At 41.9% G+C, this 19,508-nt stretch overlaps 1 protein-coding gene across 2 annotated transcripts in view; it reads right to left on the bottom strand.

Annotated features, from left to right (window-relative positions):
• Positions 1-18: 18 nt before the first annotated feature.
• The window catches only part of GNB4 (G protein subunit beta 4), a 30,687-nt gene continuing 11,197 nt past the window's right edge, over positions 19-19,508 (bottom strand). Inside the window, exons 2-10 of one of the 2 annotated variants that reach the window (XM_048314119.1) lie at positions 14,711-14,810; positions 10,341-10,379; positions 9,528-9,634; positions 8,911-8,974; positions 7,992-8,154; positions 7,741-7,807; positions 7,429-7,630; positions 6,043-6,259; positions 19-4,853 (exon numbers count right to left, since the gene is read on the bottom strand). In XM_048314119.1, the coding sequence (XP_048170076.1) occupies positions 4,747-4,853; positions 6,043-6,259; positions 7,429-7,630; positions 7,741-7,807; positions 7,992-8,154; positions 8,911-8,974; positions 9,528-9,634; positions 10,341-10,379; positions 14,711-14,767 (1,023 nt within the window). In that variant the 5' untranslated portion in view covers positions 14,768-14,810 and the 3' untranslated portion in view covers positions 19-4,746. Of the gene's footprint in view, positions 4,854-6,042; positions 6,260-7,428; positions 7,631-7,740; positions 7,808-7,991; positions 8,155-8,910; positions 8,975-9,527; positions 9,635-10,340; positions 10,380-10,698; positions 10,763-14,710; positions 14,811-19,508 lie in introns of those variants that run through there. The other variant, XM_048314120.1, reaches the window with a different exon arrangement.

The following is a 19,508-nucleotide window of genomic DNA, read 5'->3' as shown; positions in this document are numbered from 1 at the left end:
CTGACAACTGACCCAGGCTGGTTAAAAGCACTTGTTTATTGGTTACAATATCAACTCATGGCAACATCTTTCACTGAGCCACTGTACAAATACAAAGAAAAAGATCCATCGTGGAAAAAAAAAAAAGCTATAAACAAAGTTCATAGCAAGTGATTTTTTTGTCACAGGGAAGTCTTTTTACAACAGCACTGTTAAAGAACAAATGGCACAAGTCCCTGGTTTTTTAATAGCTTAAATAAAAGCTTTAAGACTGTTTCTGAATACATACACAATCCAAAGGCAGTGCAGAATCACTTCATAATTGGTAACATTACCAAAGTTTTCCAAAGTAGTCAGCAACAAGTAAAAACAAAACAAAACAAGCTGATGAGAGATGCTGGGAACTAAAGGCAAAGTAAAATTAAGCATGTTTAGAAGCACTTTGTTTTGGACTCCTTTGGATGTAATATGTACTACAAGTGTTCAGATGCTTTTATTTAAAAAAAAAGAAAACACAAAGAGAGCACCATTGTGTAAGTAAAACAAAGGCTTGAAATACCTAAGACTATTCCACCGAAGTCCATATTAGTTAAAACCTAAACATACTGTGTGGTATAAGAATGTCAGGCACATGTAATCTGTTATCAGTTATATCAATTAGTAACACTGTTCACACATTTACCATAACAACACTGCATTAACATTCTGCATGTATTTTACATAACCAGCAATTGGATAAAAGGCTCTGGTGCCTCTGAAGTGTAGGAGGAGTGTGACCAGCATGCATGCCAGAGTACTGGATACACAGTGCACCATCAACCCATGCTAAGTACTTGTACAGGAAATGCTATCTCAAAACCAGCCATTCTGCTACACAACCATTGATACCAACTAGTCCAATTAGCCAAAACTCTCACCAACATCTTAAAGCACAGCACTAAACCTAGTGGAGGTGACAGTGTCCCCAGAGAGGACAGACTACAACTCTTGGAATGTTTTCACAATGTTTTCATTCCACCTTGAAGTAATTAATGTGAACTTCATTGTGGGACAAGCAGTTACACAACTGAAGTAAGGAGTCAGCTACTTCCAACCCATGCATTACAGTAAGGACACACTGGGACCTGCTGCTGCTCCAGCTCAGCTTTGCCAGGGCAAGGTCAGGCCCTGTCCTGCGGCAGGAAAAGCCTCTTTAATCCATGTTCCCTTTGGAATGGTACAAATCTTGTCACTACATGGAGCTGTCAGCTCTGCCAGCACTGCCATGGATCTGCAGTTCAACACAGCAGAGGACAGCAGTGTTTGGAAGGAAAAAGGCTGGAGACAGATGGAACCAGGCCACATTACTGAAGTACACGAGCAAACATCAGCACGAAGCCACAGCAGCTTTCTGTGGTTTCCAGAATCTCAACCGCTTTCTCCACCAATAAATAGCCATCCAAGGCTAGATGGGAACACACCCGGGCTGGGCACTTGCCTGAAGGGAGAACTCTATTGCAAAGTCAAATCACATTAAAAAATGCTGACAAATTACCAAAATAAAATAAATCTTGTTACACCAAGCACATGGTTCTGCTTCCCGAGCCATAACCGATTGCCTTTAGAAGAGAGGCTGGGCAAGAGTTACTCTGCCACTGTTTGGCACAATGCTCTTGGTTACTCCAGTTCTGTAATGACACAACTTATTTGAAATTCAGCTAAGGATGAAGTTTGGCTGCAAACTTTTAAAGCCAGTGAAGATGTGCCCACTCACGCTGCAAGACCTGCTGTGAGTTTGCTGTCACAGTGCGGAGTCAGAAGTCACACAAGCTGCACACATGGGCCCACAACAACTGCAGGCACACACCAGTTTCTTTGAAATTCAAAGCTGGGGTAAAACCTTTTAAGTAAAACCTATCAAGGGTCATTTTATTTCCTTCCTTCTTTTAGGAGGAGTTTGAGCTTCTACCATAAAAGCCACCTCCACTTTAGCTGGGGCATCAACCTCAAGAGGTCCCTGCCAGCCGTTTGAAAACGGGAATGCCACAGCCTCACTCATTCCGTGGCATCACCCAGTATCTGTGGTACTGGAATCTGCTTGAAAACTAACCCACAGCCAGGGCAGTACTGGAACAGCAAACGTCACCTGGGCAGGATCCATCACAGGCTTCCCACAGGCTCCAAAGACACACCAGACGCCGTTTCCCCCGGTGTGCTCAGGCTGCTCCAGGTCTCGCGTGTACCGACACCGGAGACCCTCAGACCTGGGGTGACCGAGGAGCAGGGGCAGGCAGAGCTCTGTGATGCCGTTGGACGCCTCAGCAAGTAGTTGGCATTCCTTAGTATTTATTTTAAAAGCAGCTGAATCCAAGAGACAAAAGCCATCCAACAATGACAGTGAAGTTATTGGCAGTAATACCTGTACAAGAGCCACTATCACTGTGACAGGCTACCTGAACTGGTAAGAAAAGTTATATACAGCTGTAAAATTGGTTTTGGAGTTTCACAAGTAGAAACCAGTTTTAATACCAGAATGTAAAAATGGCACCGGTCTTGGCAAAGGTGTTGACTAGGAAATTGGTTCAAAACACACTTCTACGGAAAAAAATATTTTTAGAAAAAGAATATTTTCTCAAAATTCCTTAGTAACAAATTTCCAGAATGATTCACTCAAGGCAGCTGTGAGTTAAAAAAAAAAAAAAAAAAAAATCAAGTGCACCACTAAAAAATAAACTGAGTCTGCAAGATCCCAAAGAGCTGCTCACTTAAGAGAGTTACAAGAATTCCATAATAGTTCTGTTAATGCAGAGAGATCACAAAGCAAAATGCTGAGGAATTCCTGTGAGACACAATACAGTGGGATTTTGGTCCTACACCACAGGCTGCTGTTAGGAAATGTTCCTTCTCCAGTATAAGAAGCGCCTTTTTTCTTATTTTAAAAGTGAATTTACCGTGATTGACTGGTACATTTTATTGGCACCTTCACCATTATAGACATGGCAAGTTTACAGGCACAGTCTGGAAGTACTGAAATTTAGGATTAAAAAAATACCAGAAACTTGACAAAAGTCATCTCAGCCAGAAATCCATTTGGATATACTACAGGATTCTAGGCCCTTCTTTTTACTACCTGACCCAGAGACACCCAGACTCCCCATCAGTTCCAATGAATGATGACTAATACCATCTTCCAACCTGGTGATTTAAAATTCACGTTTTTTTTAAAATAAGTCACTTAAGAGAAGCCAATAGACTTAATCCCCCATTCCAAAATAGCCACAGACGTTCAGATTCCCAAGGGAACATCCACTGTGAGTGCAGACATGGCTGCCAGGCACCAAAAAGTGAAGCAACCTCCCTGGGCAGTTTCAAATGGGCATCAGTCACTTGATTTTCCTGTCTCTGCACTGAACTACACTTAATCAGATTTCTCACCAACTGACATCAAAATCAGAATCAAATCAGCAAAGGAGCAGAAATGGCTATTTACAGTGTCGGAGCTGCAGGACAGCTGGCATCTAGAAACACCCGTGGCACAGCCCTCAGGGACCACACAGAACAAGCACACCCTTAAGGTTATCCTGGGCAGTTTTCAGGGGTCACACAGGTGCAGTTAAGTTACACAATTCCTCTGGTAATTCACACTGCACAGAACTGACAACAAGCACTTTTGGCTGTGGTGTGCTTTGGCAACCCCTGAATTTGGAGGGGAATTACAAGCAATTAACTGCACAGTTAAATCCTCTTTAGGAATTTAAGCAAAGTCCTCCTGAAATTCTCAGTTGGTGTGGAACGAGCAAGCTCTGCAGAGACACTGCTCTGGGCTCTGAGCAGCAGCCAAGTCACTGAGTGCAGATCAGCTGGAGCTTGTGAAGGGCCAAGCCCACCCATATGGCCAGCACTGAGCTGGCCAAAGGGAAAGCACTCAGCATTTGGCTTCTGTACCCACAGACTGCGTGGAGTAACTGATCAAAATCCTGCAGGGAGGAAGCTAAAACTTCTGGATTTATTTTATTTTCCAATTATTTCTGCTGTTGGTGCAAGTCTACCTGGCATTAACTCCTTGGTGTTTGGAGCTCATGACTGCCAATGGATGAACCAGGAACCACTGGCTTGAAGGAAGAACCCCCTGATCAAAAACAGGCAAGCAGGTCAAGAAGTGAGTGAGTAAGGTGGTAGGTATTAACTGGGAGTCTCCAGGGCCTTTAAAAAAAATTCAAATGCCTTCCATTATAAAAAACAAATACATACCATTGGCTTCACTTTATCTACAGTAAATTCACAAAAACATTTAAAACAGCAATCTAGTTCACCCACTACAAAACTCAGAAGTGACACCTCGGGTTAAAAGCAAAGCTATAAATGTAGTTCCTTAAAAAATGCAAACATATTTCTTTACATACAGACAAATGTTACATGATTGGCTGCTATAATGTGTATATTCTGTTATGTACAAAAAAAAGTACAGGATTAGCAGACTGAGCACAAGCAAAAACCCTTCAAGGACAATCTAACCAAACCACCAAAAACAAAAAGACTGGCTCTTAGTTTGTCGGTCACCATGATTATGTGTGCTGGCCCCTTTTAAAAAGTCAGTGATTTCTTCCCCCCTCCCCTATTTCTTCACTTGATTTTTTTTCTAGTTTACAGAAAGCCTTTTTGTGTAATAATCAGTGAATAGAAAAACTTCACCTGCAAATACAAGGTAGAAATGTTATTTCACAGCTATAGGCTGCAGCATTGATCTCTCCAGATCTCAAATGGAGAATGTACATGTTTGGCTCCCAGTTAATTCCAGATTCTGAGAAAACTGTCCCAAGACCCTGTAGCTACAGCCATGCCGTCATCAGTAACACCTAAACAGCTGACACGGTTGTCATGGCCAGCCAGGACACCTGGAAAAGAAGAAGCAATGGAAGTTTAGTGTCTGCAGGATATTAAGGACTTCAGTTGTTACTCTGCTCTCCCAAGCAAGTCTTAAATTTACTGAAAAAGATGCAATACAAGATCTTAATCCTCCTTTTTGTTTTTACCCTGAAGAACCATATAGGCTGTAACAGCCTTATCAAGAAACCCAACAATAAGGTATGTAAAAATATGTACACACAATATTGCCTCCATTTTTCTCTCTGCCCTTATGACTTCTCCTTCCTGTCCCAAAGATGTCCTCCTCCCTAATCAGGCTCTCTACCGGTTTTCCCCCCTTTTCTGCCATGCTGTCCACAATTTCAGCCATCAAGCGCTTCCAAAATCGAATGTGATGTCTCCTGACAAAGCCCTGGATACATTAACTGCCTTGAGTTTCCTAAGTTTTGCAATCCCTAGGGATTGCAAATCCCCCATATATTGTGACAAAGAGAAGAGCAGCATCATCCTGCCTCCTTCCTGCTTTGGTTCTGCTTTCCCTCTACCCCTTCTTGCCCTTGTCTGCTCTCCCAAGGTTCCCCATCCCGGTCTCACAGAACTAAGGAAAAGGATCTATTTTCAGTCTGAACAGCAGAACTGATGTTCAGAACAGAACCAGGCCCCAGCATTTAAGTTACTGTATGAAATGAGAAAGAAATAGCTGTGCTATAAACATGCTGTGTCCTGACCAGTAACTAATTCAAGGACCAGAAGTTTCCACTTCCCCTCTTTCCCAACAGCAGGGTTTGCAAAACAAAAAGACTCCTGTAGCTACATGTGAATTACTGCCACTCATGGGTGCAAAAGTCAATGCAAACGTGTAATTTTGCACTACTTAATTCCATAAATTTCAGTGAAGTACTTTTTCTGTAGATGCAGTTTTGGAGGGCATTCCTCAGCCTCAAGAACTGGCATCTCCCAGCACACAGATCTGTAAAGCCCTAGAACAGGCCTGTTCTCCTGACTCATTTACTGCTCACACCACAGAGATGAACTGGAAGCAGTGTAACTTCTGGAAGATACAACGAAATGCAATAAAAGGATGCCATTCCAAGAGTGTTCAAAGGAATCAAGCAGATTCCACACCATCAGCACCAGCACTGGCAATGCCCCGGCTCTGCATTCTGCAGATTTTGGCTATGCAGGCCCTGGAAGAGCTGCCAGCAGTCGGGTCCTCACCTGCCCTCTCCCCTTTGAGGGTGTCCCACACGTTGCAGTTGAAGTCGTCGTAACCCGCGAGCAGGAGGCGCCCGCTCTTGGAGAAGGCGACCGAGGTGATCCCACAGATGATGTTGTCGTGGGAATACATCATCAGCTCCTGGTCGGCGCGCAGGTCGAACAGCCGGCACGTGGCGTCGTCAGAGCCGGTGGCAAACGCGTGTCCGTTGGGGAAAAACTGCGAGGTGGAATGGAGAGACAAGGCTTTGACAGCAGAAAAACACACTGGTCATGGGTTAGTTTAACAACACCACAGGATTATTTTACCAGGGTGACCAAAGGCAGAATGTTTTATTTTGAAGAAATATCTGCATGTTAAAAAATGCATGTACACAGCTATGCAAGGGAGCACCTCTGGAACAGCACTGGGGACGCCTGAGTGACTGGAATTGTACCCAGTTCCTGCGTGTGCTGTAACAGGAGTCACAGGGGATGCCACTGACTCCTACAAAATGGAGCAAACCCCAGTTTTGCACATCCTGGCTGAAGTGGAACACAATGTTCCATCCTGAGCTGGCCAGCCAGGTTGGCTGAGCCAAGACAGAAGACTGCAAACAAGCAATCCAATTTCCTAAAAAAATCTACTCCAAATCCGAGTTATTCTCTCAACAGCGATATTGATTGAAATGGGAATAGAGAGAGCCCAGCACATCTCAGGGTCCAGGTCTAAGTATAGGAACTGCATTTTTGTACTGGTCATGTGTTTGGTATTTTCTCAGCCTTAACAATTTTTCATGTTTATCAAAAACAGATGCAGCTTCGACTTAGATTTCTTTCCCTGTTTTCCAGAGCTTGGACCTTGCAGATCAGAACATAGTGTTACTATGACAGAGAGGAAATATAATGCAGTTTCTAAATATTACCAAATTATTCCAGGGAATATCCAACATCAATACTGATTTTAACTTTGCCTTCCAGAATATTTCACTGGAAGCTCTTTTTGTTCAACAAAAATCTATAAGATGAGGATGGCTTAGCTGTGTTGCACCCTCTCAGTACATTGCATTTATCGACAATTTTCAGTTTTTAACACATTGCCATGCTTCAAAAAGTTTCCCTAGTCCATTCTTCTTAAAAAACAGTGATGTCTCAGTTACTGAATAAAAACACAGGTGAAACTATTCCTGGAGCAGCGCAGTACATCACAGACAATGGCAATAATAATTCAGTTATAAAGTAGATTTTAAATTATTACACAACCTTCTCCATTACATACATTTTAACATTCTCTATCCTAACTAACTGATTTTAAATCAAGGTAGCTCAGTAGAGTCTAAGCTGAATTCATGCAAATGTAGCCTTTATCTTCCCCCTTTCTTCCCACGTGGAAACAGGAGGATCACTTACACAAACTGCATTAATGTCTGACACGTGCCCTGTGAATGACTGCCTGCACATTCCATCGCGGATATCCCAAAGCTTCGAGGAGGCATCGCAGGCACCCGAAACAAAAGTCCTCATGTCTGGACTTAGAGAGAGGCTCATCACATCTCCAGTGTGCCCAGTGAACGTGGTGGTCTGCTGGCCAGTTTCAATATCCCACAAAGCACTGTAGATAAAGTGACACCATTAACACAATGTCCCTCATTATCTCAGAGTTCGAGAGAAAAAAAGAAGAAAGAAGGGGTGAGGAAAGGCCAAGAGAGCTCAAAAACTCACCAAGTGGTGTCTCCTGAGCTAGTGACAATTTGGTTGTCATCTAGGAAGCGACAACAGGACAAGTATCCTAAAAACAAAACAGTTATATAAGGTTTTCATCCAAGAGCAACAACTGAAGGTTAAAATGCAAGAACAGCATCCAAGTTCTCCCACAGCCAGTCCATAAGCACCACAAGCATTGCCCTGCTCAAAGCAGGACTGTATCCCTTGGCGCAGTACCACACCCAGGTGAACCAAGAGCACAGCCCTACCTGTGTGCCCCGGCAGCTCCCGGCTCACTCGGACATTGCCCTCCCTGGTTTTCAGGTTGTAGATGGAGCAGATGTTGTCCAAGCCTCCACAGGCCACGTAGTTGCCGGAGGGAGCATAGGCACAGGTCATCACCCAGGAGGACCTCAGGGGGATGGCGTGCATCTGCAGAGACACAGCTCGTCAGCAAGGCACGAACGCGGGCCGTGGGGCAGAGCACACAAACACCGCGGGCACAGGACAGCCCCAGAGCCAGCAGTTGTTTGGGTTTACAGCGTCTTACATACAACTCATTTACACATCCTCGGGCTACAGATACCAGCAGTATCTGCAGGGTACATACACAAAGCTTCAGTACATTACTTCCTAGCAAAGCTATTCTAAACTTCAGCATTTGCAACATCTGTTCATTCTAGTTAGATTTCTCTGTCCAACTTTTTTACATCTTTGAACTATAGGTTGTAAGACAGGATGGCTGTCCCCATGGAGACTGGACAGTGTACAGAAGCACAGCTCCACTCCACACTACCTAAGCTTTCCCCCAACAGCTGTTTTTCTTCCTTCTCTTTTCTCTGCCCTCAAACCCAAAGCACTCTTGTAAATTCTAAGGTTGTGTATTTCTACAGCTCAAAACCAAGTTAGTTTCAGAAACAATACCACACAGGCAGAGAGCTACAGCTATTGCCCCAGCAAAGTCAGTGACAATGTTACATATTACTATGTAATTAACTATTGCTTCAGACACAACAGACCTACAACATATCACTAGTGCTCAGCTAGCCACGAAAGGAACAAAAAGAGATTATGAATGAGAAAGACTGCTTTTGATTTTTCACTTGCAACCATAGGAAAAAATAGACACAAGCCCACTCAAACACACAACTTATACATGAATTATTGATAAGGATTATAAATAACTACCTTGTTTGTTGTATAACTATCCCAAATAATTAATTTTCCATCTTGAGAAGCACTGACTAGTAGCCTAAATATGAACACAAAATAAAATATGTTAATATAAAACAAACAAAAAAATCTCAAAATAGACATACATCATGCATGAGTATCAAGTGAGTCAGAAGTTTCATAATTTTTTACCCTCTGCTTTTTCGTTTTTATTGGAGGGGTGCATTTGTTGGAAAAAGTCTGCAAAGATCTAGATCTCCATATTACCTGACAGGAATCACATGGAGACTCATGATTAGAAATGAATACAAGCAAACAACTTGCTGAAAACACATTTTATGAACTCTCTCCACAACTGCTTTCATTATTCATGTAACTACGCAGTTACACAAAAGCAAATAAGGATTTAGGTGAAAATAAATCTTGGGAACAGATTCTAGGAGAAGGCAAAATATCTACAGCAAGGACAAGCAAAATACGTCTTCTCTCAACCCCCCACCAGTGGTGGTCTGTGATCCCCTGCAAGGGCAGCAACACCACTCCACGAGGCTGCCAGGACCTGACATTAACCTCAAGGTGCCAATCTCATCTCCAGCCCTTGACTGGCAGGTTCCAGGCTCCCGTGTACAAACCTGGAGTCAGATCCCCAGTGCATGGCATAGATTTTGGCTAAGTGACCTCTGAGCGTGCGCCGGGTTCGCATTTGGATTCGACCCACCGAGTCCAGACTTGTTGTGATCTAAAAATAAATAAAACAAACCCCTGAGATACTGGGAACTATTTTTAATGTACAAGATAACAAAAATACATTTGAACTTTGATAGAACATTATCTATCTTGGCACACAACAAAAACCATAAAAAAATAGGATGCTGGTGTACACCCAGCAACACCGACACAAACAGATTTTATAGACAGACACAACACACTTCACAGTGGCTACAATGAACTTCAGGAAGCTCTTTTAAAATACTTCTACATTATACTAAGACTATTTCAGATTATTAAATCTGAAAGTTTGCAATTTAAACCAATGAAAGAAAATGCTCCAGTATTTACTGCACTGTTACTTTTTAAAGCATGGCAGAACTTTACATGCAAAATAATTCTGTTTCAAAAACACTGCTAAAAATGTTTATTTAAGTCTTTCTAAATATGTTTAACACAATAAACGTACTCTACTTGAAAGGTAAACTGGAAGCAGGATCCATTAAGATGGTGGGGGGGGTTTGACTAGTTGGGGTTTTTTGCTGTTTTGTTTATTTGGGTTTTTTTTGGTGGGGCTTTGTTTGGTTTTAAGTAATTGTATAAATACACATCCATTTCCAAAGGTTTCTTTCACTTTATTCTTTCAGTTACTGAACAGGAACATGCTACAGTCACGAATGGATATTTTTATTTTTTTCTCTCTCAACTAACAGCCTACACAAAGAACAAGAACATACCTGAGCGAGAGTTGTGTCACTACATGCTTTCCTGGCATCCTGAAACAAAACAATGAAACAAGTTGAATTGGAAAGGCAACACTGAGCATCAGCTGAGAAGGACTAAAGGAAAAGTAACTCTTGAGTGAAATTTCAACACACTCAAAGCCACACACCAACACCAACTGACATGCCAATATTCCTTTTGTCACCCTAATTTGTTTTATTATTCAAGGAATCTAAAAAGCAATGGCACCGAAGGGGTAGTGGAGGAAGAGGGACTTAGGAAGGGCCATGCCCCAGCAGCCTTTGAATCTCCCTTTCTACAGACTATGGGATTCAAAGGCATTTGGAGCTGTTCTGAAGTCCCAATGCCTACCCTTTTCCCTGTATTCCTTCCCTGGGGTGGATGTGCTTGCTCAGGGTGTGCTGAGCGCAAGGGAAGAACTGATCCACCTGAAAAAGCAACCACATATTACACAGGGTTAGCAAGCTCTGTGCCACACAAGGCTCTTGCACAAATTAACTTCCTTGCTGGTTGGGAGAGGCAGGGTGAAAATCAACAGGCAGGATCCAGGGAGCAGGACAGACAGCAGGATCACCAAAGCTTGAAGTGATGATGTACTTGATACAAATGGGAGGGAAAAAAATGGCCCAGTAACACCCTCACCCATTTCACGGAATGGGTGGTGCTCAGATCTCCACACTCCATGGTTTTCTCCTTATCTCAGACTCTGGACACAGGACTTGTTTCCTGCATATGATTCAACCTGACCTAGAAAACAGACTTGGCTTTCATTTGCATAATCAAGAGTTCCAGACTGAACTTCTGACACAGGTGAGCTTCACTGAGCCTCACCTGCAACACTCTGATTGTGCAAGAGCTGGTTTTAGTCACAGCTGTGACTGCAGCGCTCTCCTGCAGCTCAGGCCCCATCTGCAGAAACAGCCCTCTGGTCAGCAACTCCTTCTGAGAAACATGGTTTAAACTGCCTTAAAATTAGACAGGAACCGTGCAGCACAAGTTAAACGTGGTTTAAACTTGCTTAAAATTAGACAGGAACTGAGCAGCATAAGTTGAAGTTAAAACTACCAACAGCTGTACTGAAAGATCAAGCACAGAACCCTCTCAAGTCCTGGCAATTTCTCCAACTTGTGCTACCACTGAAGCAGGCACTCAACAGTGATGGTGCCTCTTCAGCAGCACTTCGTGTTCAGTCTGTGTAGGAATGGCAAGGTCCCCTTTGAGAGCAGGAACAGAAATATTTGCTCTCACATTTTGGAGCTGCCTCAACGCATTCAGGACAGGATCTTCAATTTTCTTCCAAGCTCTTGCTTGAGAGTTACTTGACATTGCAACTTTAACATTTTTTAAGTGCATGTTTATTTTGCCCACCCTTTGTAGCTCTCCTCCCAAAAAGCAAGCCTGAGAGTGGATTAAGTCATCTCAACTTATTTTTATAATGTCTGAACTGTAGAAATATTTATAAAATGTTGACGTCTGGAATCAGGAGGGGTTTAAAATACCAGAGCAGCAAATCCCTTAGAACTCACGACTTATTTCATCCACAGGAAGGAGCACACTGGATTTTAAATGACTATTTGTTTGATTTTCCTGAAATACTTGAAGATGTTCAACATAAAATGAATTCTGAATGCAGTCTGAATGAAACAAAGCATCTTCCCTCTTTAAGAGCAAGCTCTTAGCAACTCCTATATTTGAGGCTGCCTAATATTTGCCATACAACTGGCAAAATTGCAGGAAAAGGAGAGTTTCAACAGGCTATTAGGTTATTTTAATTCTTACATTGAAACTGTATTTCTACATAGGCACCATCAAACAGAATCATTATTGTCAGAACATAAAAAAGCTCCTCTATGTAACTGCAGATTTTTCTCAGTTCATGCTGCAGACAGTGCAAAATTTTTGAGAAAAATCTAACTGCTTGATTAGTGTGCAGGCCCCAGACTTTCCTAGCACACACTTCAGATTGCAGTTTTTTCCCCAAACTACATGTATTTTTTTAATACAGTGTGTTATTTGTCCAAAATGTTCGAATGACACTGTGCCAAGTAAGCAACACTTCTAAAAATCATTATCCTCAATTTCAGTTCTCACAGTGAGGACACACATATCACATGGGAACTTCATCACAGACAGAACTAGGAATTAACTTTAACCATCAAGTCATCTGACAGATATCTGACAATTCATTGTTCAGTGTTCCAACTTCCTGCACTAAAAGTTCCTGCAGGCTGATGCTGTACATTGTCCGTGCACAGACCAGAGCTTCGGCTGCAGTAACTGCATGGGGAGACACAGGTACCCACATCACCTAGATACTGCAAAAATAAAATTAAGAGTCATGAAACACTTCTAAAATATTGCAGGCTGAAGTCCATTGGGGAATCAAAAGCTCTGCATTGCGGTTTCTACACCTTAGGAAGCCGTTAGGGACAATCTTATCTGGACCTCACGTCTAGGCACAAAGCCGATTTTTTGGGATTATATTGTTAGAGGAAACAATCAGACAAAACCCAAGAGTTGTCAACAACTAAGACAGCAAAATGCTAGCTATACATAAAACATCAAATGCTGTTAGTGACCTCATCTCTTTTTAGGACTGCATCAAAATAATTCCTGAAAATTACCAGCGCAGTAGATCTTCTCAACACTTAAAACTCCTGTTTTTCAGATCCTGGATCTATCTTCTCACCCATCCCAAACAAACAGAAAATGTACAATGATTTAATAAGCAAGGTAAGTAGTCATCTCTACAAATATGAAATTGAATTATTTGGTCAGAAGTTTCATGGACATTAAGTCATATGGGGCATTTTTAATTGCCTAACTATCTGAAGTTAGAATTAAGCACAAGGTATCCAAGCCTGCACTCAGATCCCAAGAAGCAATCACCAGTTGCCACTGCTGAGCCAGGGGACTCCAAAGGCAATGTAACCATGGTTACTCAGCTACATCTGACAGATCCAGTTACAAGTTTGGGTGGTCGAGTAAAAAGGAAATGTTAGATCGACCTAAAGCCACAAAATGGAGTCATTAACAAACGGCCAATCAGATTTTTATGCTCCAAAATTTAAAAAAGAAGCAAACATTCCTGCAGCACAGTGTAGCCCTCTAATGTGCCTGGTAGCTCTTTCTTCACACAATTTTGCATGAAACCAGACTCACTGATTACCAAGACTGAACAAAGACTTAATTGGCTCCCCTGGACATAACATAATGACAAAGTCTTTACACAGCATGCAGAGAAAGAACTGAAAGATTGTGTACCCCTTTTAGCACTGCAGTTCTGTAACAAAGCTTAACTTGGGAAAAAAAAAAAAAAAAAAAAGAAGTTTTTTAAGCTAAAAATGATTTGTATCCGCTACAGAGCTGGTGAAAGGGGCACCCAGTGCCACAGCACCGCCTGATCCCCACATTGTCTTTCCACAGTGTATTAAGTGAGAACAGGACACAGAGCTCTCCTTGGATGGCACTGAATGAGCAGCATTTGCCCCCAGCACAAGTCCTGACACATGAAGAGTGTTCAGCACATGGCTGACACCACCAAGCAGCCTCACACCTCACAGGAGACACCACAGAACAACTGCTGCCAGCAGATGCCATGCTAAAAAAAGCTTGTGTGCATGCAACATATTCTAAGAAACCTGTACTGTTCATTGATAGGAATGTCTGCAAATAAGGCATTCCCATATAAATCAGATTTATGAATGCTTCATGCTTTGAAAATGTTGATGAAAAATAAACAGACTTTGAAGATCCTTATTATACTTTACTGAAAACTGCATCACTGAAACAAACGCATGTTGCAAAAGATTCCTGGAAAACTGACTTTGGGCATGACAGCTCATACTCGGCTTATCTTCGCTGAGTAAATACAACAAAAAAAGAGCATGTATGAGGGCATCAGCATTTAATAAAAATTAAGCCAAGAAACAGTGCTTGTTGAAAATGACATCCACCCTGGAAGGCGCTCTCACACTCCCTGCTTTGACCTCAGTCTTCTCAGGGGTCACTTTTAGCCCAGGACCAAGCCTTTCTAAGACCCTTAAGCCCAACTTGACATGCCTAGGTTCTAGAAGTTTGCTGCTCCCTTCTGTTTTTAAAAACCCAGAACATAAAACTTGTAGAAACACATACAACCCTAGCACCAAAACTCAGCAAACTTCAACAGGAAATAAAACATTTTGTTCAACAAATATTACAAATTTACTTCATTATACCAATGGCTTTTCTGATTTTTAACCAAATATTCTGAAAATATTTCAAGTTCTGCACAAGTGAAACAGGAACAACTGATAGATCTTTACAGTTTATTCCCTTAAAGGAGGAACTTTATCATGGAAAACAAGCAATTCACAATTCTTACTCTGATTTGGTTTCGCAGCTGCTCTGCCTCCTGCCGCAACTGCTCCAGCTCACTCATCTTCTTCAGCCTCTATTTCTCACACTCCACTGGTGAAGAAAACCTGCCAATAAGAGGGAAGAAAGAGATACTGAAAGTTATTTTTCTTCTCTTTAAAAAACAGAACAAAAAACCTGAGAACGTGAGTATATATATGTTTTTATTCTTTTAGAAAGGCTTCCAAATAGACATTCCCTTTAGTATACCGTGCTAATGAATTTGGCAAAACCTAAGTGATTTCAATTCCTGAATTACCACGAAAAGCAGAATTAAGTAAAGTCTGTTTTGAATATAAAAGCAACTGTCAACAGAACCACCCACTGTACTTTATAAACCTGTTTTGTAGCAGCTCCCTCCTGCTACCCTGCCCAGAAATCTCAAGTCTGTGCCCCAGGATGGCAACACAGAGCAGAGGCTGTAGGTCCCCCCAGTATTTACAGGCACCTTGCACAGGACATCCGGGGGCAGACTTGGTTTTAATTAAAGATGAAATTTTTTAATCCTAGACTACATCAGATTTTCTCCACCTTTTTCTCATATTTTTCTCAGGCAAGGCACAATGATCCTGTCATTTCAAAAGCACCCACGAAGTGAGAAAGGACAGCAAAGACCAAACCATCCCTAAAAGCATCCTCGTGTTGATACAGCCCTCAGCTTCCTAAAGCAGTTGTCATCTGAATAAGGACTCAAAGCAAACTTAATAAAAAGATCAATTAACAGTAAGACTGCATGAAGGCACATCTTCAGGTTAGTCATTTTTTTTTCAAATCAGATTTTTGCATCTGATTTTTTCAGTGTGTTGAACAAAGTTTCCTCAGATCAATTTTCAATTTTTTTATCCCCAGCATAGCAGTGCAGCCAAACACCACTAGAGACCTCTTAAGCCTATTCACACACATGGAGATTTCAATATCCTTGCAATGAAAGCAATATCAGCAAGTAAATTGCTCACAAACAAGCCAGGCACTTATTTGTAATTTTTTCATGACAGAAAAAGCACACCAGAAAAGTGATGATTGTGGTCCCATGACATTATCTAAAAAGCCAAAACACTTCTAGCTTATAGCAGAAGACAGACTACTACTCAGAAAATAAAAATTGAGGAAGGAAGGAAAAGAAGCAGGAAGAACCTATTCAAAACGTTAGTCTATGCTTCCTATTTAGTCCACTGAAAAATGGCCAAAAAACAGAGGAAAAAAGGTCACAGTTTGTCTGGTAAGTTGTAGACCTCTAGGGAAACCCTTTTCTTTGGTCTGGCTACTGGTTCTCTGCAGTTCAGTAGTGATGTACTCTAAAAGACTGACTCTGGAAAGCTTTCTTCCATCTGTAAAATACGACACTCTAAAGGAGTGAGAAGCTTTGGTTCAAAGCAATTTGTAATACAATAATCATCTTTGGACTAACAGTGTATACAAGTGTTTGAGAGCTACAAAGTTTATTGCTGCTCAAGAAGAAAACTATCTTCACTAATTATCCATCTACTTCCTTTCAATCTCAACCTCTGTGCTACCCACAGGTATCACTTCAAGTCCATTTCAGAAGCAGCTCACAAACATACACACGTAAGTTGGATCATCTCCAAATCAAAATACATCCCCATCAGTAAGAGGGATGGTGACTCAGCTCTTAACTAGTATTTCCAGCTATGTGTAAGCAAACTGGGAGGTTCACACCTTTCCCTTCCTTAAACCTGTGCTCTGTTCACTACAAAGATGTTGTAATTCATATGGGAATTCTCTAGGAGACTACTCCATTTCCTACTGTGTTCCTTGTTCTGAAGCCCAGATTATTTAACACTGCTTAATGCCCAGCAGGCATAACATACAAGTCATCAACACTGGTGTCCAATTTTAAAAACTAAGCATTAAAAACATGACTTTAGCACACACATTAATCACATACCTTTATAGGCTATCAACTTTAATTACAACCTTAACACCTTTAATGGGGATATCTCCATGAAATACAGCCTCACTTTCAGTTCTGACAGTGTCAAATTAACCTTTTCAGTATGATTTTCCTTTTTTATTCCAGAACCTACTCAAAGGTAACACAGACAGAACAATGGTCTCAAAGGTCTAAAGCCAGCCAGCCATGCTGTCTGCCAATGTTCGGTAGTCTTGTGTGCTATTTTTAACAGGAGATAAAGATTCCTAGCAGAGAAGTTGATGTATCTCTAATTTTGTGAGAAGGGAAGTCAGCTTCTGCCCTGTGATGTGCCACACACTTCAGTGCTCTCTAGACAGTCACTTCAAATTCTCACAGAGAACTACTGATCATAAAGAAAGTGAAATTACTCACAACTGGAAGCATGCATGGTCAGTCACAAGCACCCAAAGTTAGGGCATTTTTCTGTTCATAGGTAAAGCTGTGAGCAGATTTGAGAATGAGCTGTAGCATTGCACTGGCATTCAAAGATCATCAATGACCATTCTGCACATAAAGTTAATCTTAATTAATGTCACTCCTATCAGCACTGTTCACCCACTAATGCCATTTCTGTACCAAGCTGCACCAGCAGCTACACAGCTGTTAAACTTCACAGCTTTAAATCGTGTTACACTTCTCCAAGTTCCTACATGGACAAACTCCAGAAGCCTTCTCACTCACCCACATGTATTTAGTTTAAAAATAATTCTGAAGTGAATAAAAGGACAATGATCCTTCATATTTTTGAAAGAAACATTTTTCAGTAGTGGAAAAGCCCTAGCAGCACCAGCATGTTCTAAATCTGCAAAGCCTTAAGCATCACTGCTCAGTAAAAATGGGTCAGTGGTCCAAGGTCAAGCTATACCTCAATGAGAAGAACTGCCTTCAAACCAGCACACGCTTCCACAAAATCCAGGGTCACTTTAGAACTGGATCACTATAGCTTTAAGCATTGAATTCCTTTCCAGTACACAGCATTTGAACAGCAAACTCTGAAATATTAAGCTGTGTATAAACACCAAGATACTACAGTAAACAAACTAAGTGCAGTTCAACTATTAAATTGAAGTGTATCCAACAGTGTTGCACTGCCTGGCAGCAGCTCCCAAGGCAAAGGCCTGTGTGTTCAGATCATCATCCACCACTAAGTATCTAGCAGAACTGGGAGAAAGAGGCTTCCACTTGGGATTTTTACTTTTTTTCCAAGCACTGTTTTCATGTGCCCACAGGAAGTTACAGAAATTGAGTGGGTAGGGAAGGAAGCTCTACAGATGCATTTCCAGATTCACACTAACTCCACAAGCAGCATCTCTGAACTCCTGTCAAACTCCTGTGGGAGCATCTTAGTGATGTCACCAGACTCACGGCAGCAACACAGGAAGATAAGCACATGCTTGGAAGCTTGGAACCCGTGGATGCATCTGTGTCTTAGTACTTCTGATGCTACAGCAGTATGGTTAAAGAGAAGTAGCTTTGTGCAAAGACCATTACCCAGGTTAGATTTACTTGCTGTAATACTGTTTCTAAGCCTATCAGTGAGGTGACCAGTGAAGCACAGAAGAACAAAGAAATGAGATGCTTGGCAGCACTGGCAAAGCAGAGGCTGCATCCTACAAACCTGTCCTCAGTGCAGAGAAGACACCACCACAACCTTGAAGTGTGCTACCATGCATCAGGTAAACAACTCTGGTTTTATCAGATTAAATGCCAGGACTGCTTTGGCAGGGCTTACAAGGATTGCCAAGAACAGAGGTGCTCTCTGTTCTTGCAGATTTTTCCTCATACAAATTACTGAAAACCTCAGTGGATTCAACACCAACCCATACTAGGTTACAAAGGACACACAATGCCTGCTCACTTTCCCCTCCAAGATCAAAACACTACAGCCAGCAAGGAGCGCAGCTTCACAGCCCAGGAAAATCTTTCTTCCAAACATGAATTTCCTCAGGAGCCCAGCTGTACCATGCTCAGCCATATACACAGCAAATCCATCAGCTCTTGCACCTGTATGGGCAGAAAGAGTGTGTGAGGATTCCTCCTGCATCTCAGGAGACTGGGGTAACATGATGCCTACTTCCCTTAGATGTATTTTTAATAATGTTGAATCAGAAAAAAATATTTTTGAGTTCACTCAGATGCAGAATACTTGTGGTATCTGCTTTTCAGCATTCAGAGGTGGCACCTTTGATGAAAGAGGTCAGATGCTTCTCTTCAAACGCAACTCATGATGTGCACCATGCACTATGAACAATTTCACCTGCTGAGGCCTCGAGGGGAAAAGCAACAGGACAAAGAAGAACTTTTCAGTACCTTTGGTAGCCGAGGGTGTGCCACTGCAAGACACCCAAAGCAGAAGGAAATGGGGTCAAAGATACAAGATGCTTCCATCAGCAGCAACAGCACAGGGAGCTCACTGTGCGTGTTGACTTTGTGTAGCCAGGGAGGCACATCCTTGCCCTCCGTCATTTGTAGGCTGAACTGCACTTCACTGCAATTTCTCCTCAGTGGACTTGTACAAGTGAATTTACTGATACCAAAATAAAGTGCCTCCCAAGGCAAAATAATTAACTAAGTCAGATTCCACAGTATATCTAGCGCCAAGAAAGCCACGGGCAGGCTTGAGTGCTCCACAGATAAATCACTCCTTACACTATTCCTGATTCAGTTTGCTAAGGGTTTAATTCTTCATTATACAGGCAGGCAGTGATAAATTATCCCAAGGTCTTGTCTCCAAAGTACTCTCTCTGCAACCTGTGGACTCAAAACTTTGTGGCTGGAAAAACACCCTTTTCTCTGCAAGAGTTACTAGAGATGTGTCAATATGCCCCTCCCC

Source organism: Corvus hawaiiensis, chromosome 10 (assembly GCF_020740725.1).
Source record: "Corvus hawaiiensis isolate bCorHaw1 chromosome 10, bCorHaw1.pri.cur, whole genome shotgun sequence".
Lineage (NCBI taxonomy): Eukaryota > Metazoa > Chordata > Aves > Passeriformes > Corvidae > Corvus > Corvus hawaiiensis.
This window is presented reverse-complemented; position numbering and strand designations above follow the sequence as displayed.